This window comes from Podarcis vaucheri (genome assembly GCF_965113315.1).
Source record: "Podarcis vaucheri genome assembly, chromosome: 13".
Classification (NCBI taxonomy): domain Eukaryota; kingdom Metazoa; phylum Chordata; class Lepidosauria; order Squamata; family Lacertidae; genus Podarcis; species Podarcis vaucheri.
The window spans coordinates 22068880-22094153 of record NC_138751.1 but is presented as its reverse complement, the minus strand read 5'-3'; the positions used below and the strand labels follow the sequence as shown (position 1 = coordinate 22094153).

Genomic DNA, 25274 nt, shown 5'->3' with positions numbered 1-25274 from the left:
ATGGTAGTTAATTAATTTGTATCCTGTAAAAGTTTCTTTTTTAAAAAAAATGCTTCATTAAGTATAATAGAGTTGTGGTACTAAGGTCTCCTCTGGAAAATGCACAGAGGAGTGAGAAGATGTGTCTGACAGCATTAGCAGCAAGTGTGTCTTGCAAGGATGTGGACGTATGTATGGAGAAAAAGGCTGCTTGAGCAGAAGTATGGGAGGGTCCCTGTGCTTCAAAGTCAGAGCCCATTGGGCACGGTAGAAGGGAATGTGGCCCAGACACCCAATGAGGAGAGAAGGTGGGAGGTGGGCGGAGCATAAGCAGGGAATAAAAGGGGCTGCCCCCCCTCCAAGTCCTATGGGCACCCAGAGACTCTGAGAAGGTACTGCAGACTCTTTATAGTGGCCAAGATGAATCTTTGCACCTCGCTTCTGCTGTTGTGCCTGGCCAGGGTCAGCCTGCAGGGAGGAGGTAAGTCTGGGAGACGGACATGGAAAAGGGGACAAACAGAAATAGACAACAGAAAATTCAGTTTTCGTGCTCCTCTTAGAGGGATAACACCAGGGATAAAGAGAGGGACTGTTTGCAAGAGGTGGGTAAGGGAGACAAGATAGAAGTTTATTTTTTTAAAAAATCAAAAGAGGGAGGGTGTGGCTGGGAAGGTCCATTCAGCCTCCACCCCTGTCTTAGTCCAACGCTCTAACCACTGCACCATGCTGCCTTTCACATTGCACCAGCAATGTGATGTTGGTGAGACACTTTGTTGGGGAAGATGAAAACAAATATTACAGGTGCTTTTAAATGAGGGCTGTAAAGGCTGGCATTCTATACAATGTAAATCTGGGCACCAGAATGCAGTGAGAGGTGGGTAAGGAGGATGCAGGGACTGGGTAATTTACATTGAAGGAGATCATCACTCATATGCTGCCAGGTTTCCCCTTGACTACTGGAAGTTTGGTGTTAAATTTAATCATTCCTGCACTCCCAACTGAGCATCCCAAAATGCAGGGACAAAAAGATTTACGTGAAGGAGTCCAAAACACCTTCAGGGCAGATGCTGGGCTCGGAGCATATCCTTCATGTGCAACAGAGTCTTAATTGAGGTATAGGACTGTGCTGTTCAAAAGAACGGAGAGGATTGCTATGCTGAAGATTTACAGTGCAGTCCCATGAATGCTAACTCTGAAATCTGCCCTACTGTTTCCAGTTAAGTTTGCATCATAGCTGTCAACTTTTCCCTTTTCTTGTGAGGAATCCTATTCAGAATAAGGGAATTTCCCTTAAAAAAAGGAAAACGTTGACAGCTATGGTGTGCACCCATAGGATTGCAGCTTCAGTGAGGGTGGGTGGGTCACAACTGGAGCAAAAATAAATAAACTTTATGTCTCTTGCATATCCTCTTTTGCATCCACAAAGGACAGGGCACAACTATGGGGAGAGAAGCACAAAGGTACTTCTCAGCTTAATGACCAAAAGTCATCTGCTTCAGGTCACTTAATGAGAACTGGCTCATCTTCTGCAACTCCCTCTCAATTTTTTAAACCCCACTAGGAAGAACCCCATCCTGCCTCTTACAAACTCTGTAACTACTACTGATTTTATTTCATTCATTCAGGATGCTTCCAGGCAGGGACTTAATGCTGGAAATGGGTTGTTGGCAACATTTTATTATTACTATTCATTAAATCTGTATATCACCCTTCATCTGTAGCGCTCAGGGTGGTTCACAACATAAAAATACAAGACAAAACATGAAAAAACACCACATACCAATAAAAAACACCACCCCATCCCACAAACACATTTAAAAGGGTATTGCTTGTTTAGGTTTTTTTACTTGTTTTCTATCAGAAAGGGTAAATCTGTATTGAATTAAGGAGGTGGGAGAAATGAGTTAGCATTGTGATGCAGCCGTAAGCAGCACCGATCCCACAATAAACATCCAACTGGAAGCAGCTTGATTTTCTGTACTACCTTTCTGCTGAATGGCAACTTCTGCAGGTTCTTAAAATCAGTGTGTGTGTGTGTTTTAAAAAACAGTAACTGCAACAAAACCAAACAAAATGCAATAATATATTAAGGCACCAGTTTGATATTGCTGCCACTAATGGTGCTCCATGCCAAAAATCAATTAAGGCAACATAATGCACCTTCAATAATTGTTCCTTTAAGTCTCTTGTTTCCTCATCCTTTCCCATTCTTTTTTCTCCTTTGGTATCATGCCACTTACATTAGGAAGTTGTCTTAAACAAAACTGGATTGTTGCTCTGTCTAGTACAGTATTGTCAACTCTGACTGGCAGAAGCTTCCCAGGGTTTCAGAAAGGGCCCTACCTGGAAATATTGGGGAGTGAAGCAGACACCCTCTGCATGAAAGGCAATGTGTGCTTCCACTGAACTATGGCCTGCTTGTGATTCTTCAGGAAGGGATTGCCTTGCTTGTTTGTCTTGGGACAGCGCTTAGGAGATTTTACATGCTTTAAAAACAAGAAGTTAATATTAGTACCCATGAGTCATAACCATGGTAGTTAATTCCAGAATTTGTTTTTGTTGTTTAGTCGTTTAGTTGTGTCCAACTCTTCGTGACCCCATGGACCAGAGCACTCCAGGCACTCCTGTCTTCCACTGCCTCCCGCAGTTTGGTCAGACTCATGTTCGTAGCTTCGAGAATACTGTCCAACCATCTCGTCCTCTGTCGTCCCCTTCTCCCTGTGCCCTCCATCTTTCCCAACATCAGGGTCTTTTCCAGGGAGTCTTCTCTTCTCATGAGGTAGCCAAAGTATTGGAGCCTCTGTCCTTACAGTGAGCACTCAGGGCTGATTTCCTTAAGAATGGATAGGTTTGATCTTCTTGCAGTCCATGGGACTCTCAATTGTGTGATCATTGCATAGGGTCCCACAAAATGACAGCAGAATTTGTGCATTGCAAAGGGGTCAGGAGGCTGCAAGCCCCTTGGAAATTGGAGAGGAGCCCTACAGACCAACTTTCCTCTTTGGCCCCCGGGCTGTCCAAAAAGTCCAGGCTCAGGGCAGCGATTGGGAGTTTGCATACTGTTCCTTCCAGGTCACATCTCTATCTGGCACAAGGATGCCACATTCCTTCCATGCCCCGGGCAGCCCTGCACACACAAAGGCCTCCTTCTCAGGGGAGAGGGGACTGACACCCCCTTGCAAAGCCCCAAAGGCAGGCAGGCAGGCCAGCTCCCTGAGCCAGGAGACAGGGTGGGACCCAGGTGGGCCAGATGGCCAGGGTGGTGAAATAATCCTTTGGCACCTGGGACTCAGGCTTTGAAAGGAGCTTTGTGGAAGGGCCCAGAACCACCTTCGCTGGGCCTGACAGGGCAGAATGATGGATGCTTTCCGCCAAATGTTGAGAGGCGATCCAATCTCTCAGCAACAGGAACAACCAAAAGTCTTGTGGCACCCTGAAGACTTAACAGATTTATGGTAGCATAAACTTTTGTGGACCAGAGCTCCTCTTCGTCTGCCGGCCAACTGAAGACAAACCTTTCATACATCTGGTGAAGTGGGCTCCAGTAATCCATGAAAACCCACTCACCATCTATGTTTGTTAAGGCACTACAAAAGCCTTGGTTGTTGGACGGAAAGTGTCTATCATAACTGCCTCTTCTAGATGTTCTGCAAAACATGCTGTCCACTAAGAGCCCAAGGAACAAAGTGTGAACCAAGGACCCAAGAAAAACACCCTGATGGTCATGAACTTGGAGGGCTTTCAAGTGGGATTAGGAGGGGGGAAAAAATGGGAGATAAAAGCTGTCAGTGCTACTTAGTCATGAGGATGACTATGTACGCCTTCCTGTGTTGGAAGCAGGATGCCTCTAAAGACTGGTTGTTGAGGACCGCAAACAGTTGGGTGCTGCTTGTTGTGGGCTTCACTTAGACATCTGGTTGGCTTCTGGGGGAACAGAACACTGGAGTAGTAGTAACTGAGCTAAGTCTGATCCAATAGATTTTGCTTCTTGAGACAGAGCAGCAAACAGCTCGCACATGCACATGCACACACACACAAACACACACACACACACACACATACACACTCATATGTTCAGGTCAAGGTGCACAACTCATTGACAATCTGCTGCTTTTTCATGATACCCCAAATCAGCTGCCTAAGGCAGTCGCCTCCCTCTGCTTAATGGTAGAGCTGGCCTAAATCCAGCAGGGCTCTTGCTATGTTCTTCTACTAAGGCAGTCCCTTTCAAAAACCAGTCTATTGAGTTATAATTAACTTTATGCTAGAGGCTTGATGTGCAACAACAATATGAGAAGTGATAAGGCTCAGAAATATAAACAAGGTAAAAGATGTATGCGATATCCAGTCTCATTTCCTTTTTCTTGTGGATCTTTTTCAGCATTTAAACCGCAATCAAATGGCCGGGCAGGACCTTACTTCCCATCCCTGATGAGGGGTAAGTATCCTGCATCACACCTAACCCTCATAAGTTTATAGTGTGCAGCTGCTAAAACCAATGGGATTACTGTATTTTTTTTGTCCTCAAACCCCACTTCAATGAGTGGCTTTAAATGTGCATATATTGACCCTGAACTAGTTCCTGTGCATACACAAAGGTTGACTGGTGCCTCTGAAAGATCTCCTGCTCTTTGCTTTCTGTTTCATGGGGCTTCCCTCATTTCACTCACCCTGCCCTGTTGGCTCTGCTGAACCACCCACAGCCAGTGCAAGAGGGCAGTTCATATTTGTGGTCTGTATTTCATCCCTTAGGAGGAGGAGTTGGGCTGGGACTGGGACCAGCTGGAGCCAAGGCCGGTAAGTTGTGCGGCAGATCTTGAGGTCAGGGTATGGGGTGGAGGGTGAAAATCTAGACAGAATCAAATATCCATCTTGGCATTTGCTACAGGATTATCGTGCAGTACTTAAGACAACAAACTGTTGCTTTTACATCGGCCGGGTGGTATAATAGAGCAATGCATCCATTTAAAATGTGGTGAGCCTCTGATAGTTATTATACTAGCTTTTTAGTGTTATTATAAATAACTATGGCATTCATAGTAACTCTAGAAAGCTCGTACATTTCCCACAAGGGGCTTACCTGCATTTTAAGCATTTCAGCTCCTCAGAAACAAATCCTCTTTGTTACAATATGCAATAGTTTGTTGTTCTTTTCCAGTTGTCCACCTTCACAGCATTGCCCAATTCTTTAAAACTGAAGCAAAATTTAGAAGAAAATGTACACTGCAGGGGACTTGGTTTAATTAATTCACACACACCACACTTCCTTCAAGGTACTCTCATTGACAAATTATCTTCACACCAGGCCTGTGAGGTAGTTTTAAGATTGAGAGATAGTCACCCACAGCAAGTTTCATGGATCAGCAGGGATTTGAACCCAGGCCTCATTAGTCTACATTGTACATAACATATGGGAACTGCCAAGGAAAATACCATGTTGTGGTTTGCAGCAAGCCTTGATCTGTTATGATCACTCTACTTTCATTTCCCCTAGCTATAACCTCCTCTGTTTTTTATTCCCACAGGGAAATATCCAGGCTATGGGGCCCAAGGATTGCCAGCAGGGCTGGGTAAGTTTAGCTGTGGTGGTGGCCTTAAATACAGAGGAATAGAAAATAATAATAATAATAATAATAATAATAATAATAATCACAATAATTTCAAGCTGTCAATTCATATGCCAAAAGCTGACTGGAACAGAAATGTCCCCTCCTAAAGAGATAATTAGGGCTTGGCCCAAGCATAGTGGCAGAAAGAGGTTGACAGAGAGATGTTTCTGCTTTTGCAGGTGCTCAGAATGGATTTGGGGCTGCTGGACCAGGCTTCGGGAACAAACCAGGAAAGCCAGGTGAGCAGGACATGGAAGGACATCCAGGGGGAGGATGCCCTGCTAAGCCATGGACCATATGAAATGTAGAAACATGGTTGGTCTTTGCCCAGAGATAAGGGTTATTGTTGCAACCACCAAGAGCATTAGCAGGAACTAAATGACCTTTTTCAGTTGTTTCTGGAACACAGGAAGCTGCCTTCCATTCGTCAGACCGTTGCTTCCTCTAGCTCAGTTTTGTGTACACTGACCGGCAGTGGCCCTCCAGGATTTCAGACATAGTATCTGCCATCCTGTTGTGGTTTAACCCACAACGCGGGTGGCACTGTGGGTTAAACCACAGAGCCTAGGACTTGCCGATCAGGAGGTCAGCGGTTCGAATCCCCGCGATGGGGTGAGCTCCCATTGCTCAGTCCCTGCTCCTGCCAACCTAGCAGTTCGAAAGCATGTCAAGTGCAAGTAGATAAATAGGTACCGCTCCGCAACCTCAGAGTCGGCCACGACTGGACCTAATGGTCAGGGGTCCCTTTACCCTTACCTTATCTGCCATCCCTACCTGGAGCTGCCGGGTATTGAATCTGGAACCTGAGGAGCAGATGCTCTACCACTGAGCTAGAGTCCTTCTGCAGTCATTGATATTGCCTGTCCATCTGTTGATGCTTTCTGCCTTTCTACAGGATACAGAGTCCCAAATGGATATGGAGCAGGTAGGATGGCTTCTCTTTCCCACTTCACTGAAACATGTCTCCATTTCTTCCTGCCTCCCATGCACATGAGAGGGGGAACAGGATGAACTGGAATTGAATGGCAGAGCTGGGTGACGGAAAGTGTAGAAAAGAGCAACCACGTGATCGAGGGGCTCTTACGTACAAAGTTTGCAAACAATAAAAAATAAAAGCATGTGTAAAGGAGTGGGTACATGGCAGAGATTTGTGAAATTATGTCCAGTGCAGAGAAATTGGAAAGGGAGGTTGGTGTTTTGTTTTATCAGTCATTACATGTATTTATTTATTTATGGGTATGTAACCCACATTTTCAGGCAGAGTACAACATATAGGGATAAAATCAACAAGAGGTCCATAAAAAGATCATTAAAAATAACAATAAAGCAATAAATATCAATAAATACTGGTTAAATGAAAAATTCATGTTGTAATGGCTTGTCTAAACAAACCTCTTGCAGGTTTAGGATTGTGCATCTCTCTTGCTCTGTTCCTGACAGCTTAGTGCCCTGCTCCCCCAGTCTCATTCTTCTAGCATGTCTTCTGAAAGGAGGGAAAGATATGGGGCTTGCAAGCACCCACGGATGCTGTTCATGAATCTGGCTCAAGCGCCAGCCCTGGTGGCCCCTGTTTCAATCCCAGTGTACAGGGGAGGAAGGACAAAAGCAGCATTCACAGTACACCTTGGTGTCTTCAGACTGATTCCTTTCCTCTCCTTCTGGGGAGTCTCAGTGCCCAGAGCCAAGGGCATGTTGGTGCTCTGCCCACCCTGGCAAGTCAAAGTGCATTTTATCCAAAGGTGGTCAAGTTATTTTGGCATAAAAAAATAATAATCTCACTGCCCCTCCGTTCTCACTTTGCTTAAGGTGTTGTCAGGCTTAGTGGTTAAGGTAAGCTGAGGTCTGTTGAGCTGGGATGTGTGATTCCTTTGCCCAACTGCCTTAATATTTATATTTATTTCTATTTAACAGTTATTTTTATAAAATACCGCTAATGTCGGGTCAGAGATTCAATCACTTACTGGCAAAGTTCAAGTTGCACCATCAAAGCTGAATTTGCGCTCTTGCACAACGAACTCACTTCCCCCCAAGATAGGACTTTTTGCACTAAGGAAAGTGCAGTGAAAAGTGTGGGATATAGCAATTGCTTGATACAAAGTCTTCCAACCTCCTCACAAACAAATCAGAATGAACGCTCCATAAACAGGTCCTCTGCAAGTGACCTTAAGTTGTTGTTTTCAGTGCCACTCAGATTTAAAATTGAAATTTGAATAAGCAGATGTAAATTCCACTTAAAAGAGGGGAAATAGATGCGATGTTTCTATTCCATCGTCGTTCATGATGCATCTTTGCCTTCCAGGTTACAGAGGACTTGGTTACCCTCGTGTTGGCCTCCCCTTGGGAAGTAAGTCAGATACCTTTATTTCTTCCTTATGTCTCGTTACCTGTTCAACAGGTACCTCACTTACGTGCTTCGCTGTTCCTTTACTCTCTTAACATTCCATTGGCTAAACACGTCTTGCTCGAATAACCCTCCATTTTAAAAAATGCTTGCCAAGACTTTTTACAAACTTGGAAGCCCGCTAAGTGACCCAGCTGCACTTCTTGGCAAAAACACCAACCCTTCTGCTTATTTTACCCTTTTGAAAACTGTTGGCCATCCTCCTTCATTTTCAGACCCTGGAGCTGAAATACTGGACATTGGATGCTGTGTATTTTTTCTGTGGTTTCATCTGAGGGTGCTTTCCCTCCCACTAATCATGAGATTGTTTTCTTGCCTTTTGTTGTGTCCACGTGTTTTAATGTTTTGATCCTCCGGTGTTTGGTGCAATTTGGCCTAATGGCAACCGCAAGACTCCATACACTCCAGTTATCTGTTTTGCTAGGGATCATTTCTATTCTGTGTTCCATGTCTGCGGAAAACCACTGTCTGGTTGTTGCTGTTTTGCCTCACAAGGGTGCATTGTTAAAATGTTGGTGGTGCAAGATGCTGGATACATCATTTTCCAGGGTTCAGCCCTTTCCTCCAGAGGTTACCTGGGGGAAAGCTGTTATGGTAATCTCGGATATAATATGGACAGTTCTTGACTCCAAACACACGCCTGTCACCCTGATCACTACATGAGGGTGCTTGGATTGAGCAGAAGGGTCTGGATATGCATCTTCTGGCTTGGAAGTGACAAAACACTTGAAAGTACGGAAGGGAGGTTGTACCCCACAGGGTTGGTTTTCAAACATAGGGCTGCTGATATAATCCAAAAGATTAATTCACCAGTTTCAATAAGCATGGGGTTCAGTGAAAGAGAATAAATTTATGGAGATGTGGTTTCCTTTTTCTTTTTTTGCGTATGTGATTAGAGGGTTGGTGGGGGTGAAGATTATTTGGTCTTTTTGGAGAGACATGATCTGACATAAGTGTGAAGATGGTCCTCGGATTAGGATTTATTGTTGTACTGTGCTGAAAGTTTACAACTTTTTTTTAAAGGTCTCTAGCAGTTACGCATCTGAGTGTGGTAGCAGAGCTCACTTGTCTGTAATGCCCATGCGGATGAATGCCAGAAGGGAAATTCATCATCTTGAGCAATATGTGCTTTCCTTGAAACAAAAATGCAAGCTTCTAGTGCAGGGGTCAGCAACCTGCGGTCCATGGGCCACAAGCAGCCCACAGGGGTCGTTTAATGACCCACAAGCTGCTACCGAACCAAACTGTCCACTCGGTGAGTCCCCTTGCTTCCGCGGCGCCAAAATTCGCGTCTGCGCAGATGCGATCCAGCCTACAGAGCAATCTGAGCGAGAGTGAACCGGCCCAGGCCAGGTAAACCTTGCCAACCCCTGTTATAGTGCATGTTGGCTGTAGCAGGGTCCTGTGAAAACTTCAGAAGTTTGAGGGGGCTCAGCTGAATTTTCAGTGGCCACAAAGCCAGTCCTGACTGAACACTCTGCATACCCCTTTCTATGACTGCCAGAAACAGAGTTAGACAAAGTAAGTGCACTTAATTTGCAACATTTATACAGATCACATAAATTTAATTTATGTATTTTTTTTTTTAAGTATGAAGTACACAAGCCTGCTCTTATTCTTTGTACCTAGTGTTCTGGTCTGACCCAGTCTCTTTCTCCTCACTCAGCAGGCCTTGGAGCCAGAGGCAAGCCTTCCAAATCAGGTAGCAGTACTTTCACCAACAAATGTTCCACCAGGAAATACTACCCCCCTCATTCCCCATCATTAGGGCTGTGTGTCTGCTGCAATTCTGTATGTGTACAGAATTCATAATTCCAACAATCCAAAAGTTCTTCTCCAGGTTGCAATTTAAATCAAGCCACTCTCCTTCTCTGGCAACTTGATTTTGGGGACACCAAGATCCTGGTTGTTACAGGTCCTGAGAAATGGGGTTTTCCAGGTTGCCTGAGTCCTTAGTATGGATGACAGGCACCTTGGAAATAGCAGGGCTCCTTGTTCCTCAGAAGCTGTTGCAAGCATGTTCAGCAGTCCCCAAAAGCTTTTCCTACTGCCATCACTGCCACTAGATAAAGGGAAGGGAGCAGCAGGGCAAGGTAAAGTATTCTGTAGAGTGTTGGTTGGGGGAGGCATTCAGAAGGCCGGTTGAGCTTCTAATGGTGTAATCAGGAGTTCAATGTGGTCAGGATTTCAAAGTTAAGCTAGCAGGGGAAATAACCTATGTATGCAGGTTAAACCACATAGCCTAGGACTTGCCGATCAGAAGGTCAGTGGTTCGAATCCCTGCGACGGGGTGAGCTCCTGTTGCTCGGTACCTGCTCCTGCCAACCTAGCAGTTTGAAAGCACGTCAAAGTGCAAGTAGATAAATAGGTACCTCTCCGGCGGGCAGGTAAACGCCTTTTCCGTGCACTGCTCTGGTTCGCCAGAAGCGGCTTTGTCATGCTGGCCACATGACCTGGAAGCTGTATGCCGGCTCCCTCAGCCAATAAAGCGAGATGAGCGCCGCAACCCCAGAGTTGTCCGCTACTGGACCTAATGGTCAGGGGTCCCGTTACCCTTTACCGATGTTTTAGCTTGGTTTGCCAATCTCAGTTCTGAACAGAGGCAAGAGTACCACTGGTCACAACCTTCAGATAAACCCAGTGGTGGCTTGTCCACTAGGGGAAATGGGGCACAGCCCCAGTAACCCCATCCTGTTGTCAGCCAGCCTTCACCTGCCTGCCTTCCTATTTACAACCTACCCGGGGGAGACGCCGCCTGTCAGCTTCCTCCTCGCTCTCAGTGTTGCCTTAATAGAACTCAGCAGGGAGGGGGAGGGCGGTAAAGCTAGAATTAGTTGGCTCTGCCTGTCATTGGCTCTGGCGCCACCTGCTGTTGGGCTCCCTGCCTCCTGTGCTACCATACCCAACAGGCACCAGCCGCAACTGGATGAACCCTAGGTATCTGTGCTGATCTGTGGAAAGAGAATTTCTTTCTTTCTCTCTTAGCAGGTTATGGGGCAGGGCCCAGTACTGGTGGCTACCCAACAGGAGCACAGCAAGGTGAGCTGGGAAAGTTGGGTAGGGCCCCAAAACAAACAAAAAAGGAGAGAGTGGGATTTGCTGTTAACTTTCTATGGATTAATTTCACCAGAGAGGGGTATTGGGGCTCAACCCTGTTTAGTAAATATGTCATTTGAGCTAGAGCCTCTGTATTCCGTTTCTAGGGCTGGGACACCTCATTTGTAGGGAGAAAGCACTCTGCCCATGCTGAGATACAAGCTCTTTCTTCTTTTGACACCCCCCCCCCCCGGCCATGAAACCTGTCATCATAAACCAATTTTGCCTTGTGCAGACCAGGGAGGAAGGGCAGGGGAGAGGAAAAAAGGAGTGATCACTTCCATCCACGACTGATTTTTCTTTTCTGCATGCTTTGTACAACAGCCTATATCGGTGGAGTTGGAGCCGGAGGCTACCCAAGCAATGGAATCCATAATGGATATGGCAATGGTGAGAGAGACACGCTCTGATATTCTGCAGTAAATTGGTACAGCGGGAGTCAAATGGAGCTAGTGGCAGAGTTGCTTTTGGCCATCGACTGCTGTGACACAAGCATGTTTATCCCTTGCCCCAGAAACAAGGAACCTGGCATGTGAAAGGTCTGGTCAAAAGACTTCAGGGAGCAGGCCAGTCAGACTAGAAAGTATTGGGCTAGGAGGATCAATGGCATGACTAAGTATTAGGCAGCTCCTTATCCTGTCATTACTTTGCAGAATATGCCCTTTTATTGTGTGTGTGTGTGTGTGTGTGTGTGTGTGTGTGTGTGTGTGTGCTGCTATCCCATGTTTGGGACACTTATCTGCAAAACTAATACATGCTTCTCAGAAAGCTCACCCAAATCTTTGTGGCAGATCTGTTGCATGCAAAGTCTTGTCCACCTTCGTTATCTATCATGGTTAGGACTGCTATACATCAGGAATTTCCTGGTCATAGCTGGAATACTGCAGTCAAAAACAATGTCCAGATGGGAATTGCTGCAATGTCCAGGAAAATCTGGACATATGGCACAACCCATGTTGGAAGTTGAGATTTTTATTTTTATTTCTTGAGATTTTGAAAAAACAACAACAACTTTGTGTCCAGATTTTTACTTTTTGAAATATGGCAAATTATGGTACCAACTCAAAAGCACTAGCAGCTGAGCAAAATACAGTAATGCGGAAATAATACTTTTCAGCCAGTGCATACTTGCACAAAATGGCAATGAAAATATACGCCCAGAAGGTGGAGCAGTTGGCCAACATATTGAAAAGTCTATTTGACTGGACATATTGCTGCCCATCCATCCATTTATTCTACAGGGAGTGCTCTAGAGCAGGAGGCTCTCACTTTTTGCCCCTCTGGGCCTATCAGTCACAAAATGGTGGTACAGGGGGCAGAGCCAGTCACAAAAAGATGGCAAATGGAGGCAGAGTTTGGCACCATCAGCTGGCAATTACTAACATGGTTTTCTACTGATAGCTAATCCATCCTTGGGAATTGCTGAATTCTTTGCCGCAGCATTTTCCTTGGGACAAGAAATCCCATAGCTCAGCTGTCCTAAAGCAAAGTACAGACATTTGCTCCGGAGGTATTTGGCCGCACCCCTTTTAGGCAGAATGTGCTGATCCGGAGACTCTTAAGTAGAAAAGACTTTTTCTGTTTTTTCCTTTCCCATCACTGCATGCCTCTCGAAGTATTTTTACCCATCTCCTGCAGTTTTTCTCCCATTCTACTTTCACACTCAACTTGTACCTTATTCCCCCACCCTGAGCAAAAAAAGCTGTGTTTCTTTCATCCCTCCTTTCTGGTCCTTTTACTTCTTCCTCCCATAGCAGCTTAACTCTCATATCTCCTTCCTTTGTACCCCCAGTTTATTAATATTCATAATTATTATTTAATTACAGTGGTACCTCTGGTTGCGAACAGGATCCATTCCGGAGGCCCGTTCGCAACATGAAAAGCCTGCAACCTGAAGCGCTGTATCTGTGCAATGTGTGGTGTAATATGGTCTTGTGCGCATGCACGAAGCACGGTTTAGCGCTTCTGCGCATGCGCAGTTGGCAAAATCTGGAAGTAACCCTTTCCAGTACTTTTGGGTCGCTGCGGGACGCAACCTGAAAAAAGTATCATGAAGCAAATGTAGCATGAGATATGACTGTATATTGAAACATTTCTTAACCTTTTATCACACTTTCTAAATTTCCTTGAACATCTCTTTCCCCTCAGAGAAAAGAGACCTCCCTTCTTCCCAAAACCACTTCTCTGTCTCCCACTCACCTTTACGCAGCATGATGCAACTTCATCCAACCAAGAGACTATTGTATGGGGCAGATAACTGAGGAGGGGGCAGTGGGCTGGCTGTGGCACTGAGGCCCATCTGAAAGTGGCCGAAGGCCCACTGTGGGGTTCCAGACCACTGTTTATGTAACACTGCTCTTGAGTATATATTCAGCCTGAGTAGAATGATTTGGGAAATCGTAAAGATGTGGTTTTTCTTTCTCAGGCTATGGAGCTGGAGGAAATGGATATCCTGGTGTTGGATATGGGAATGGGAATGGTTAGTATTTACTCCTCACATTTTATTATTCTTCCCCCCTCCCTTCAAGGAGCTTGGAGTGGCATTTTAGCACAACAGCCCTATGACACACAGAGCCGTCTTTCCTATTGGGCTTACGGGCACATTGCGCCAGGGCGCTGGCCTCTCAGGGGCGTCCCAGCGAGTGGGGGAGTTGCACTGCTTTGCCGACAGCCTCCCTTTTCCCTGTATGCCCGCCAGCTGTGCCCTGTCAACCATATGGCTGGCGGGCATGCAGCTTCCTTCCCAAGCCTCCGCGGGAAGAGAGCGATCACCGCAGAGGCTTGGGAAAAGGTCGGCACGCTGGGAAATGGGGGCGCCGGAGGGATCTTTGAACCATGGCGCCGGATATGCTTAAGACAGCCCTGGTGACACATTTCAGACTGCAGAGTGAGTGGCTTGCTCAAAGCTGTCCTGTGAGTGTCATGGCTAAGTCAGCATTTGAACTCAGGTCTCCCAAGTCAAAGTGCCACACTGGCCACTATGCCATATTGGCAACGATAGGGGAATAAATTTAGGGCCAAGATTGGGAAAGTGGAGGGGAAGATAGGATGTTTCATCAGTAGAGGTGGAAGGGGGGGGGAGGTTAGTGGATAAGAAAGAGACAGGCTATAGGACTTACCCACTGGCTCGCCTTGACTCAGCTACAGAACTTCCTTTCGGTGTCTTGAGATTCAGCTGCAGAATATGTGAATTAGTGCTAAGAAAGCAGCACACCTGAGCCCGTGTAAAGGGCCTTTGCCTTCCACTAAGGGCCAAGCTAGATGTGTCTGCGGCACAGTCCATGCCACATGGCACACGTCACAGGAAGTTCAGAGAAACATTTTGAGGCTAAGTCAGGGCCCATGTACACTTCTGTTTTTCCCCTGAGAAACCCGCAGCTTAGTGCTGTATTAGAACAAAGGGCAATCAGGTTTTCTGTGGATTGCTGTTTAATCTAATTTAGTGTTAAAAGAGCGGATTTTCCAGGGGGAAGTGGCAGGGCAAAGGCAAAACTGTTCTGACCCATGCCGAGAAAGCATGGGACAAGTGGAAGTGTGGACGAACCCCCTGCATGGGAAACAGCACACATGCCAATGCGAAGATCCTTTTAAAGAAGATAGGTCACATCTTGCTCCCAGAATTGATCCTTGGACTACCACAAAAAAAGAAATGGTAGTAGGGGATGAGAATGATTGCACAAGACAAGCTGCTGCCAGTGAAGAGTATATTCTACTGGGCTAGATTGACAAATAGCCTGACACCAGTGTTGAGCACCTTCCTATATCCATGAGCAGATCCGCCCCCCCCCCCCCCGTCTGTGTAGAACTGGCTAAAAGTGCAACAGTTGGGTTTGCGTGTTAGTCCTCTCCTCTCCCTGCGTAGGTTTCCCTGCCTTGCAAGACAAACAGTGGAAGGGGCAATTGAAAAATGACATGGGAGTAAAAAGGCTAAGCTCGCCTTCTGCCTTGACTGCATTTGCTCAGCTCTTACCACTCATCACAGGTCTCCTCTATTTCATCTAGTAACTGCAGCTCCCATTAGGGAGAAGAATCAGAAGATGGGGAAGGGTTGATCCCCTGATACACTGCTTCAGAAATGAGCCATTCTAGGTTTTGAGACAAGCAGGCAGGGAGGGGCTGTATACTGAGCCTTTGGGTGTCTTTGCAGGTGCCCGGGCTCCCTATGGCAGTCAATTAGGAGGCCCTGCTGGAGATCCTGCTGCTGCTAAATATGGAGGTAAGTCTTTATTGTGCTCCCTAAGGGAGAGACTTCCTTCCTTCTTGCATAAGGCAACTGACAAACAGCCTGGCAAAGTTTTGTGCAGCTTGAAGGGGAGCAGAGTTGACTTGCAAAGCATTTTAGCATCAGCTGGCCCTGAGGGGGTGAAACATGCCTTAATTGCTGCATAAATGACTTAGGAAACATAGGGAGGATGAAAATGGCCTGGGTGTGACTGTGTTGAATGCTTATTGTTTTACCTGTTTAACTGTCACGGCTTCTCCCAGAGAAGGCAGGGAATTTTTGTTCCGCAAAGGTGCTGACATTTCCTTAAAAAGCTAGTTTCCTGGAGGGGAAACGGAATGACCCTGAAACCACTTGGTGCAGGTGTGTCCTCCTGTGTCAACATGGGAGAATTTCTGTAGAACTGTTCTAAGGTGTGGGAAAGAGGGGTGCCAAAGGGGCAATTAGGGGATCCTCTCTGTGACCTTCTGTTGCCCTTTCTTGGGCTCCTATGATCTGCATTACAGGGACAGGGCAACTCCCATACAGTGGGCAGCCAGAGGCTGCTGGCCTGGGAGGAGACTATGGTGCTGGAAGATATGGTAAGTTAAGATAGCGGGGGTAGGTGTGCCTCAGACTGGTACTCTGTATAACTGCAGGAAAAGCACAATTTTGAGTCAAGTGCTGATTATTTCAGGTACAACTAAAACACACACACAATCTGGGGTCCCAAATGTAGTGCTTTTGGGGTTCTCATGCACCCTGCCTGGTATTCTCAGAAGGCTCTCCCAATTTATTATAAATAAAACCATGAATTTTTGAGGGCCTTTTTTTTTCAGGGGTTCAGACCTGCAAAATGGGTATTTTTTGGTTTCCACAATGAATTCTTAGATTTCTGAGGCCCTGGGCCTAAGATTGGAGACCCCCTCAATCAGTGAAGACAGGCTTGTAGGCAGAGAAGCTGTGGTACTAATATATATATGCTATGCAGATAAAGCAGATTTGCATGTGTGTCCTGTTTTGCATAAATTGTTCTGCCCTGCCTCCCCAAAGTGAAGAGTAAGTAGCTGTGAAATATACTTTACTCTTCTTTGTGTAGACTCAGGGCAGAACCATTTATGCAAAGCAGAACACACAGGCAAACCGGCTTCATTTGCGTAACATCTATGTCAGGGGTCAGTAACCTGCGGCCCATGGGAGTCGTTTAACTGGCCCATGCACCCCGCCACCTGCTTGGTCAGCTCCCGTGTGTCGCGCTAAACCAGTGTGGAGCAGAGTGAAGACTGCCTTCTACGATGCTGGCCGGCTTCCCATTGGCTGTAGGAAGCTCCTGCAGCCAATGGGAAGCTGCACACGCCTCCTCCGTGCTAGGAGTGCCAGAAGTAGCATTTGCACATGTGTGCACGCACACTCTGGCCCATCGCGTCTGTGGGACCGTGAACCAGCCCAAGCCACAAAAACTTTGCTGCTCCCTGATCTATGTAAATAGTAGGGATAGGGAATCTGCAACCCAAGACTCCCATCAACCCTGACTGTTGGCTCTCCTGGTTGAGCCTGATGGGCCCTGGAGTCCAGCAACACCTGGAGGGACACGAGTCCCCCATCTCTGATATATAGGCTGCAGGATACTACTTTTGATGGCAGAGTCGGGGCTTTCTTTTGCTGAAGACTTTTAACTCTTTGGTACACACAGTCCTGGCTGCGACTTGTTGGGCTTAGCTTATAAATTCTTATTGTGCATTGTTGTACATCTCGGCAAATAGTGTTCCTTCTCCTGGACTGGGGTGCGATAGTGGAGGGATTTGTTTTTGGTGGGGTGGGCAATCATATCCCCTTGCCCCACCCCAACTTTTCTTCTTCTCATGCCTTCCAGGAGCTCCTCAGAGCCCCTATGGAGCACAACCTGGTGGCTCTGATGGCATTGGTGTAGACCCAGCTGCAGCCAAATACGGTAGGTGAAAGAGAGCCCACCTAGTCACAGAACTAGAGTAGAGCTTCAAGCACATCCATCTGCTGAAAAGCAGTATGGATTGGGGAACTGAGTACACCAAACTGGTAATACTGAGGTCTAGTTACATGGCCAGATTTGGCTCTGGTGATAGCAGTTAGTCCCAAAGAACTAGGCACACCCAAGAGATAGAATGTTATCTGTTAATAGACGAAATTAGGTTTAGTTTGCTGCGGATACATTAGGATCGCCGGATGCAAAAAAGGACGGCTCCTACACTTTTAAGTTTCGTGACAAGCTACACCCGCTGATCTTACCTATTCTACACAAATATTAAAGGTGCAAAAGCCCGGCTGATTTGCATCTGGCACCCTGAGATCCAAGTTTGGAATTTAACACAGCTATTCACTGATAGCAAACAAAACTTTAAGATGCATTTGAGGCATGCAGTTAGCAACTGTAAATATTTACATTGCTCTCATTTAATGTCACCCATGTACAAAATATGATACATTCTAGATTAGGAGATTCAACTGTTTTCCTTTAGAGTTGATGTTTGTAGAATATATCAACTTGAAGAAGGCTGGGGCTCCTGGATCTTCCTAATCCTAAAAGCCTGAGCTCATGGACCAATTGGTTTGGGGCGGTCTTTTGTTGTTATGCTCTTTCCCTCTTTCTCACTCTCTGCTTCCTCTGCATCCTTTGCAGGCAATGGGAACGGAATAGGATATATGAATGGACGAGACCCCCAAGCTAATGGGCTGGGGGCAGGTAAGGCTGAAGGTGCAAGATAATAATAAAAAGCACAGCTCCCAATAGGGTGCAGCAGGACAGAAACTACTCCTTCATGGAAAATGGGGAGGAAGTTGACAAAAAAAGAGACTGCGTGTTGGATTGTATACTAAAAATGTTGAAACTTAATAAAATGCTAAAAATATATATTAAAAAGGGCACTGCTCCCCTCCCCACCATTGCTCTTTAGGATAGACTTGACTGGGATTGGTGTAATTGGGAATGCCTTTTGCAACCAGTTGCTCTGCTGCTTCACTTGGCTCTTGTTCTGTCTAGCAGGTGCATATGGTCCCTATTCAGCAGGACAAACTCCAGGAGGGTACGGCAGTCCACTGGGCCCTGGACAAGCACTGGGAGGATATGGTAAGTAGTTCTAAAGTTGTGTTCTCTTGTAGCAACGAGGAAGAGATTGGATTTCCCTGCCCAAGAGGTATAGAGCTTCTCAACCTTTTTCTGACCGTGCCCCACCCCTGTCCTATCAGTAGACAGGTAGCTATTCAAACGTTTTATTTGTAAATAGAACATGTTTTATTTATAATACAAAATATTACATAAAAATGTATACTTTAAGTATTTCTCAGTCAATGTGACCCTTGTGTTTGATGACCAGAAACAAACTTTTTAATATTCAGTTCTATTGCTGTGAGGGATAACCAAGATCACCTCTGTTCGTTATGTAAAGGCAATTCTGCGCTAGGCTGAGTAAATAATTCACATGTGATCTAGAAATGCATTTGATTTAATGTAATTTACTGCTTTTATTAAAATTTGTAGACTCATGCAAGCACCCTGCTAGCGATCTTGAAAACAAGTGTTTTCGGTGAACTACGTAGTGAATATAGAATACTTCCGCCACACCTTTAAAATATGCAATAAACCCTCTGTATCTACCTGTCATAGAAGCAGCACCATCAGTAGCACAGTCCAGAATGTTCTCAAGAGGGATATCTTTCTCACTGATGTACCTCTTTACTTCTTCAAAAATTGTTTCACCTTTTCTTTTAAGCTTTTGAGCAAATAGCATTTCTTCTTTCAATTTGTCATGCAAATATGCCATCTGTATGGCTTTGTTATCTGGAATACACAATTCATCAGTTTGGAAAGCAAACTTTTGAACTTTTAACTGCGACGCTAGTTGATTTTCAATATTTTTTGCCATTCCATCAATACACCTTGACACTGATTTATTGTTCAAAGGGATGAATTCGATAATCTCACAAGCATTTTGGTTCATAACGGTTGATATAACAGACACTGCTGGCAAAATCAAGGATTCCCCTTTCCTTGGCTATCAGTTTGGATATCTCATAAGATGTGATTAAACTGTTATCATTTAAAACCAGTTTCTGAACAAACATTTTCTTCAATGTAGGTCTAGTTTCAAATTTATCTTGCAACGCTCGAAAATATTCCAGTGGTTTATCCTTCTTGTCATTATGTTTTCAAATAAACAAGTGGGGCAGATTGATGCAGAAAAATTCAATCTCATATTTTATGTAACAAAAATGAGTCAAATAATAAAAAAATGCTTTATCAATGGCATAAATAATCAATATTATAATAGCAATCAAAAGAACCATTAAAGTTAGAAGACAATGAGAATATAATGACCTTAGTAAAAAATGGGTTTTTTATCATTCTGCCCCATCTATGGGGCACTTAGATACATTGGATGGGGCACTTTGAAAAAAAGCATAAATTGTATGAGAATGGTATTTATTTACAAAAATTTAATGGGAAAAAAATTAATTGTGAGAGATGATGTTCGAGGTGTGCCCTTTGAGAAATTTGGTTTTGGCAACTGCAAAACAACATCCTTAAAATCAACGCTTGCCTTATCTTCTACAATGGGGAAGACAAACATACAAGATCCTGGTTTTTTCCTGAGATATGACACTTGTTAATCGGTCATATTATATTTGGAAATGACTTTGGCCACATAGTAAACAAGTTTTTTTTCTTTTCAAATTTAACGAGTAGGAAATCTCCAACATTTACATTTTCAGGATTGGGAACATCAAAATTTATATCCTCATCTTCTGGATTAGATGCAGCTTCAAAATCTTCATCGTCATCATCAGCACTCAATTCCACAGATTCATTCCAATTTGTATTGGAGTCAGATTCTGAACAATGACATCTTTTCTTCTTAGTTTTTTTAGTTTCCGTTAAACCCAATAATTTTTTTGCCATTTTCAACTTTTTCTTTCTGCTTCATTTTAACTTGCTGTTTTCTTTCCTTCTCTTCGTGCAATCTCTGTAATCTATCTTTTTTGGGCGTATCAGTGCAGACTCTCGATTTCCTTTCTCTCTTCCGCTCTTCGAGGAGGAAGTACTTTTACCAATGACTTTTTTTTAATATGGTCTAACTACTTCAGGGGACAATATTGGCGTAGAGGCTGGCGGAACGACCTTAGGAGATAATGTTACATCCTCTTCCAATCGGTTCCCAAGGGGATCAGCTTCAACAACTGGTATCTCGTCGTCTTCACAGTTTTCGGGAACCTCATCATTTTGGCTAATATCCATGTCCACAAAACCTAGCTCTTTTGTATTTCCTTCATTTGTCACATCCGTAACATCGGCAATATCTTGAGGACTCGAATCTAACATTTGCATTGGTGCGAAATCATCAGGCGTAAATTTGTAGTACGTCATTACACGTTCATAACTGTCAAAAAAATCAGTGACTGAAGTTTAATTAAACACAAAACTTCGTGCTGCACTCATATTTTCTGGCTTTCTGGGGCTTCAATCCTGATTCCTCTTTCTAAATCCTGCTGCCCAATCTTTCCCAGCACATCTATTTTTTTTCCAGGATTCCGGATATCTACACCCCAAATGTTCTGCATATTCATAAGCCAAAACCAAGACTTCCTGCAAAGAAAGCCCGGAGTGCATTTTACTACAGTTCAATAAATATTCAGTAAACACTTTCTCTTGTTCAGTTGAGAAAACCTGTGCAACAGTGTACTTGGACCCATATTAGAAGATGACGCTTCATTTTCTTCTGAAGTTTTTTGAAACTTTTCAATGCAATGTTGCAAAGTTGCAGCTTTGATCCTGTATTTGTCAGCTGCCCTCCGTATAGACAATCTCTTTGATATAACTTCAGATATAGCAGTCTTTACATTCTCCTCATCGATACTTCCTCTATCAGTCTTAGGTTTATAAGTTCGCACCATTTTCTGGAAAACAGAATAACTAGTTTAGATATTTCATGCAAACTTGTATATTGGGGCACTATTGTACACTAGCGGGGCACTTTTATACATATCAATGTGCCCCGTTTCTTAGTGTATCCAAGTACCCCACGGACATTTTCAGAAAATAATTATTAGTAAAACCACTGAATTTATTAAAAAATCACGTGCAATTCTGATTACCTTTGGTATTTTAAAATCTTAACTAAATGATGTAAAACAGTGTCAGAACACTTTTACATTTCACGTAATTTTTTAGCTGGCCATGCTAAAATCACATCTACTCTCGTCAAACGCCAACGGCTAACTGGAGGGCGGCATGGTCGCAGCTGTTGTACTCACACATGTATAGACACATTTTAGTGATGTCACAACACGAATAACATTTCTCAAAATTGAAATATTGTTGGTGCATCAATGTGCCCCGCCTCCCCCCTAGGCCAGCCTTCCTCAACCTCGGCCCTCCAGATGTTTTTGGCCTACAACTCCCATGATTCCTAGCTAGCAGGACCAGTTGTCAGGGATGATGGGAATTGTAGTCTCAAAACATCTGGAGGGCTGAGGTTGAGGAAGCCTGCCCTAGGTACTGTGTAATCTTATGGTGACAGAATTAATTCATAGCCAAGATACTCAACTGACTATTGTAGGCTTCCTCTTTTTTGTTCTGGAGGTAGCTGTGGGGTATCATAAATTAAAAAACTGAAACTTGATACATATGGCAAATAACTTTACATATGTTTGCAACTACAAAATAATATCACTTCTCAGAAATAAAGCAGCATTAGAACATCTCAACAAAGACAAATGCAAAGTTATTCTGATCTCGATAGATCTCTATGGGGAGAAGCAACTGAACACAGCAACCACAAAAGGAATGGCAAACATAACGGCTGCAGTCCTAGGGCTGCAATTCTTAACACTTACTGGGGAGTAACTCACTGAACACAGGACTTGCTTCTGAGAAAGCATGCATAGGCATGCACTGCATACTGTAGTCTTTGCAATGCCTTTTCACACTTTATGTTTTGATAATTGGATGTTTTAGCACTGTGATTTGTACAAAAAGAGGATACAAATGGTCTTGAGTGAATTTCTTGCTTTGGAATAAATGGAAAAGCATTCTGTGCACCAAATGAGAGTAAGAAAAAAACCAGTCACTTTTTCTGTTTTGCTCTAGGAGGAAAAGAATCTAAGTATGGAATGAATGGTTTTCTGGGAAATGGGTACAGAGGTAAGAAAGATGGGGTCCCTATCTTTCATAATTGCGGCTGTTCTCTATCCTTACTACTCAGTCTGTTGTACAAATCAGAGCTTCCATAGTTTGGTTCCTATCTGATCAGTTTCCATCCCCACCACATGCCTTTCTGCAACCTGTTTCTGGAAGTGCAAGGATGAAATATGGAACAATGCCTGCCTCTTTTTCTACATTTTTTTCCCTTCTGTTTTCTCAGGTCGCTGCTCTTCTGGAAAATGCTGAGGAATGATGTTACTGTGTGGAACTTTCTCTGCAGCAGGATTCAGGCATCCCGGCAACTTTTGGTGCTATGAGTGATGATTAATGACAACCAAGTTTTCCAGTATAAATGATCCTATATTTCTTTTTCCTGTTTTTATTTTATTATTAGAAACCTTTCATTGTAAAAGAGAAGATTTTACCATGTTGGCTTCTAAAGCATTATTGAACACATTTTCTAAGGGCTGTTAGCATGTCAAGATCAGTGTTACAGAGATGGACATATGAAGTTGGAAACCCCTTTCCTTCCAAAGAGATTTGACTTATCAATTCCACTTCTTTGGAAGTAGCCTAGATTTGATTCCCATCTTAGTGTGTATCTGGGTGCCCAGGCACAAGTGTCTTTTCAATTAAAAATAAGTAAATCCACAATTCTGTTGTCTTTATCATTCTTGGTGAAAGAATTGTAACATACCAAACCAACCATTGCCTTTCTTTAAACATTCATGTTTTGTTTTTCAGTTGCTGTGCGTTTTCTACATTCTAAACAATACTATACAGCCCTAAGTCAAATTGGAATATTTGCACTGGGTTTGTGCAAAGGATGTGAACAGTTAGACATATAAAGCAAGGTTTGGATCCCTGGGGTCACTTATAGAAATCTGAACATGGGGAAAGGTAGGGGAAGGATACATGGGAAACCCAGATGTGTGCTAGCTATACAATCCAACCACAGCGATAACCAAACTTCTTCGCTAGATGGAGCTGCTGCAATTCCAGATGGGCTTATAATTTTCTCCTAACCAACAGAAACTTCTGTAATCAAGTTTGGCACTTGGGGGTTTCTTTCATTCTCAGCTTCTTGGCCACACAGTTCTCAGAAACAGAACCGTATTTGAAAAAGTGGTACAGTAATAGCCACATATTAATTACATCAAAATAAATAATGAGTTAATGTTATGGGACTCCCCGTTTCTTATGAACTATATTAACTGAATGTGAGGGGATTTAAGTATCATAAAACCATTTTAAAGTATGTAAAATGCCAATTTCAATTTTTAACAAGATTGTAATTTTGCCACACACACCTCAACCTGCTACCCAGGGCACATGCCTTTTCCCCTACACTGGTTCTATGTACAATTTGTGCTTGTTAAGTCAAGCTTGACAGATGGGCTTTTAAAAAGTCTTTTTTTTTTTTTTGCAGGCTGGCTCTCCCAGTCTGACCAAAGGGATGCCCATCATGGAGCCACTTAGAACAACCCTTATTACTTATGTCAGTCAGGACAAAGGGATGGGGGTTTGCACTTTCCAGGTCAGCTGGGGCCCTTGGAGATCCCCAGTACCTTACAAGTCTCCCCTAGCTTCACCACTTCAGCCGACATAGACAATGCATCAGGTGAAGGTACATATTGTCTGACTGGTGGGGTGGGGACACTGTTTCCCTTTGCACAGAAAACATCCAGGGAACACAGAAAACCCAGGTGGATCAACTGAAGCTGAGAACACACCAAATATTTAAAACATATTCCCCACTACCACACCAAAGAATCCTGGGAACTGTAACTTACCCTCACAAAACTACAATTCCCATCACCCTTAAACTACAGTTCCCACTGTTCTTTCTGGAGTGGGGGTGCTGCAAACGCGCTTTAAATGTATGGCACAGACAACGACCTGAGTCACTCTCAGGGGGAGTGAGCACTGAATCAGAGATCCAACGCAGGTTTCCGAGTTCTGGTTCGACCTGTTTTCCATACCACCCAACAAACAGAACCAGAGTTCGTTTTTCCCTTCGGAATCCTGGAACTGTCGAGTTGGAACGGACACCCCAGAGGCCATCTAGTCCAACTCCCCGTCATGCGCCGGATCTGGGCGCTAGCAAGGCAGGCGCTTCCAGCAGTTCCCTAGTCTCGGGGTGGGGGGAGGGCAGGTGGGTGAGCGGCTGCATGTAGCCCCCGCCCCCCAATCCAGACAGGCTCGGGTAGGGGCCCGGCCGCCCCGGTATTGTTCGCCTTTCCCCGGGATGCACTGCTTGCTCACACACACTTACCAAGGCTCCTCACTCGCGAGGGGACGGCAATTCTTCATTTACCACGACTTCCCCGCTCGAGCGAAGGAGGCCGCTTAGGCCCACCCGACTACCCGCTTCCAGTTCTTTCTCCTCAGGTGCCGCGTCCGACTGCGGGCCCCACCTCCCCAAAGGCAAAAAAAGCCTCGTCTGTTTCCTATCGAGTGGGCGGCCCAGGGACTCCTCGGCAAAGTCCCCGCTTGCAGGCTTGCCTCCGAGTCCGAGCGAGGCCTTTCCTCATCCCAGCTGGCCTCGTCCACCCACCTGCCAACGTACTGACTGACTGACTGGGCAAACAAAAAAAAAACCCGGGCGCTCCCAGTTAAAAGAGGCGTTTCCGTTGAAAGGAGCGCTCGCGCGCTCGCTTAGTCCCTTCGGCCCGTTGCCTTTCACGCACGCATGCGCGGTGTCGTCGGGACGCGGAAGTGGGCGAGGCCGTTTGGAATTTTGGCGCGAGAGCGCAAACCGGGCGTTGAGGGGATTCGCGCGCGCGCGCCGGGCAGGAATACATACCTGAGGGA

General features: G+C 44.8%; 1 protein-coding gene and 1 long non-coding RNA gene across 11 annotated transcripts; one reads left to right on the top strand and one right to left on the bottom strand.

Annotated features, from left to right (window-relative positions):
- The first annotated feature begins 367 nt into the window (after positions 1-367).
- Positions 368-23114, top strand: GREP1 (glycine rich extracellular protein 1). Of its 10 annotated transcripts, none has more exons than XM_082196581.1 (18): positions 368-460; positions 4361-4417; positions 4732-4776; positions 5505-5549; positions 5768-5827; positions 6484-6513; positions 7888-7932; positions 9659-9691; positions 10978-11028; positions 11410-11475; positions 13511-13564; positions 15233-15301; positions 15814-15888; positions 17160-17237; positions 17943-18005; positions 18303-18389; positions 22407-22460; positions 22681-23114. In XM_082196581.1, the coding sequence occupies exons 1-18, from the start codon at positions 400-402 to the stop codon at positions 22704-22706; spliced, it is 999 nt and encodes a 332-aa protein (XP_082052707.1). In that variant the 5' UTR covers positions 368-399; the 3' UTR covers positions 22707-23114. The 10 variants fall into 10 exon arrangements, with proteins under 10 accessions (XP_082052707.1, XP_082052706.1, XP_082052705.1 ...); XM_082196580.1 differs by having other exon boundaries at positions 10975-11028; XM_082196579.1 differs by having other exon boundaries at positions 9656-9691.
- LOC309517378 lies at positions 18519-25137 on the bottom strand. Its single transcript, XR_014213202.1, has 2 exons — positions 24736-25137; positions 18519-21214 (listed from the first exon to the last, which is right to left on the bottom strand). It is a non-coding gene; the product is annotated as an uncharacterized lncRNA (long non-coding RNA).
- Positions 25138-25274: the final 137 nt, after the last annotated feature.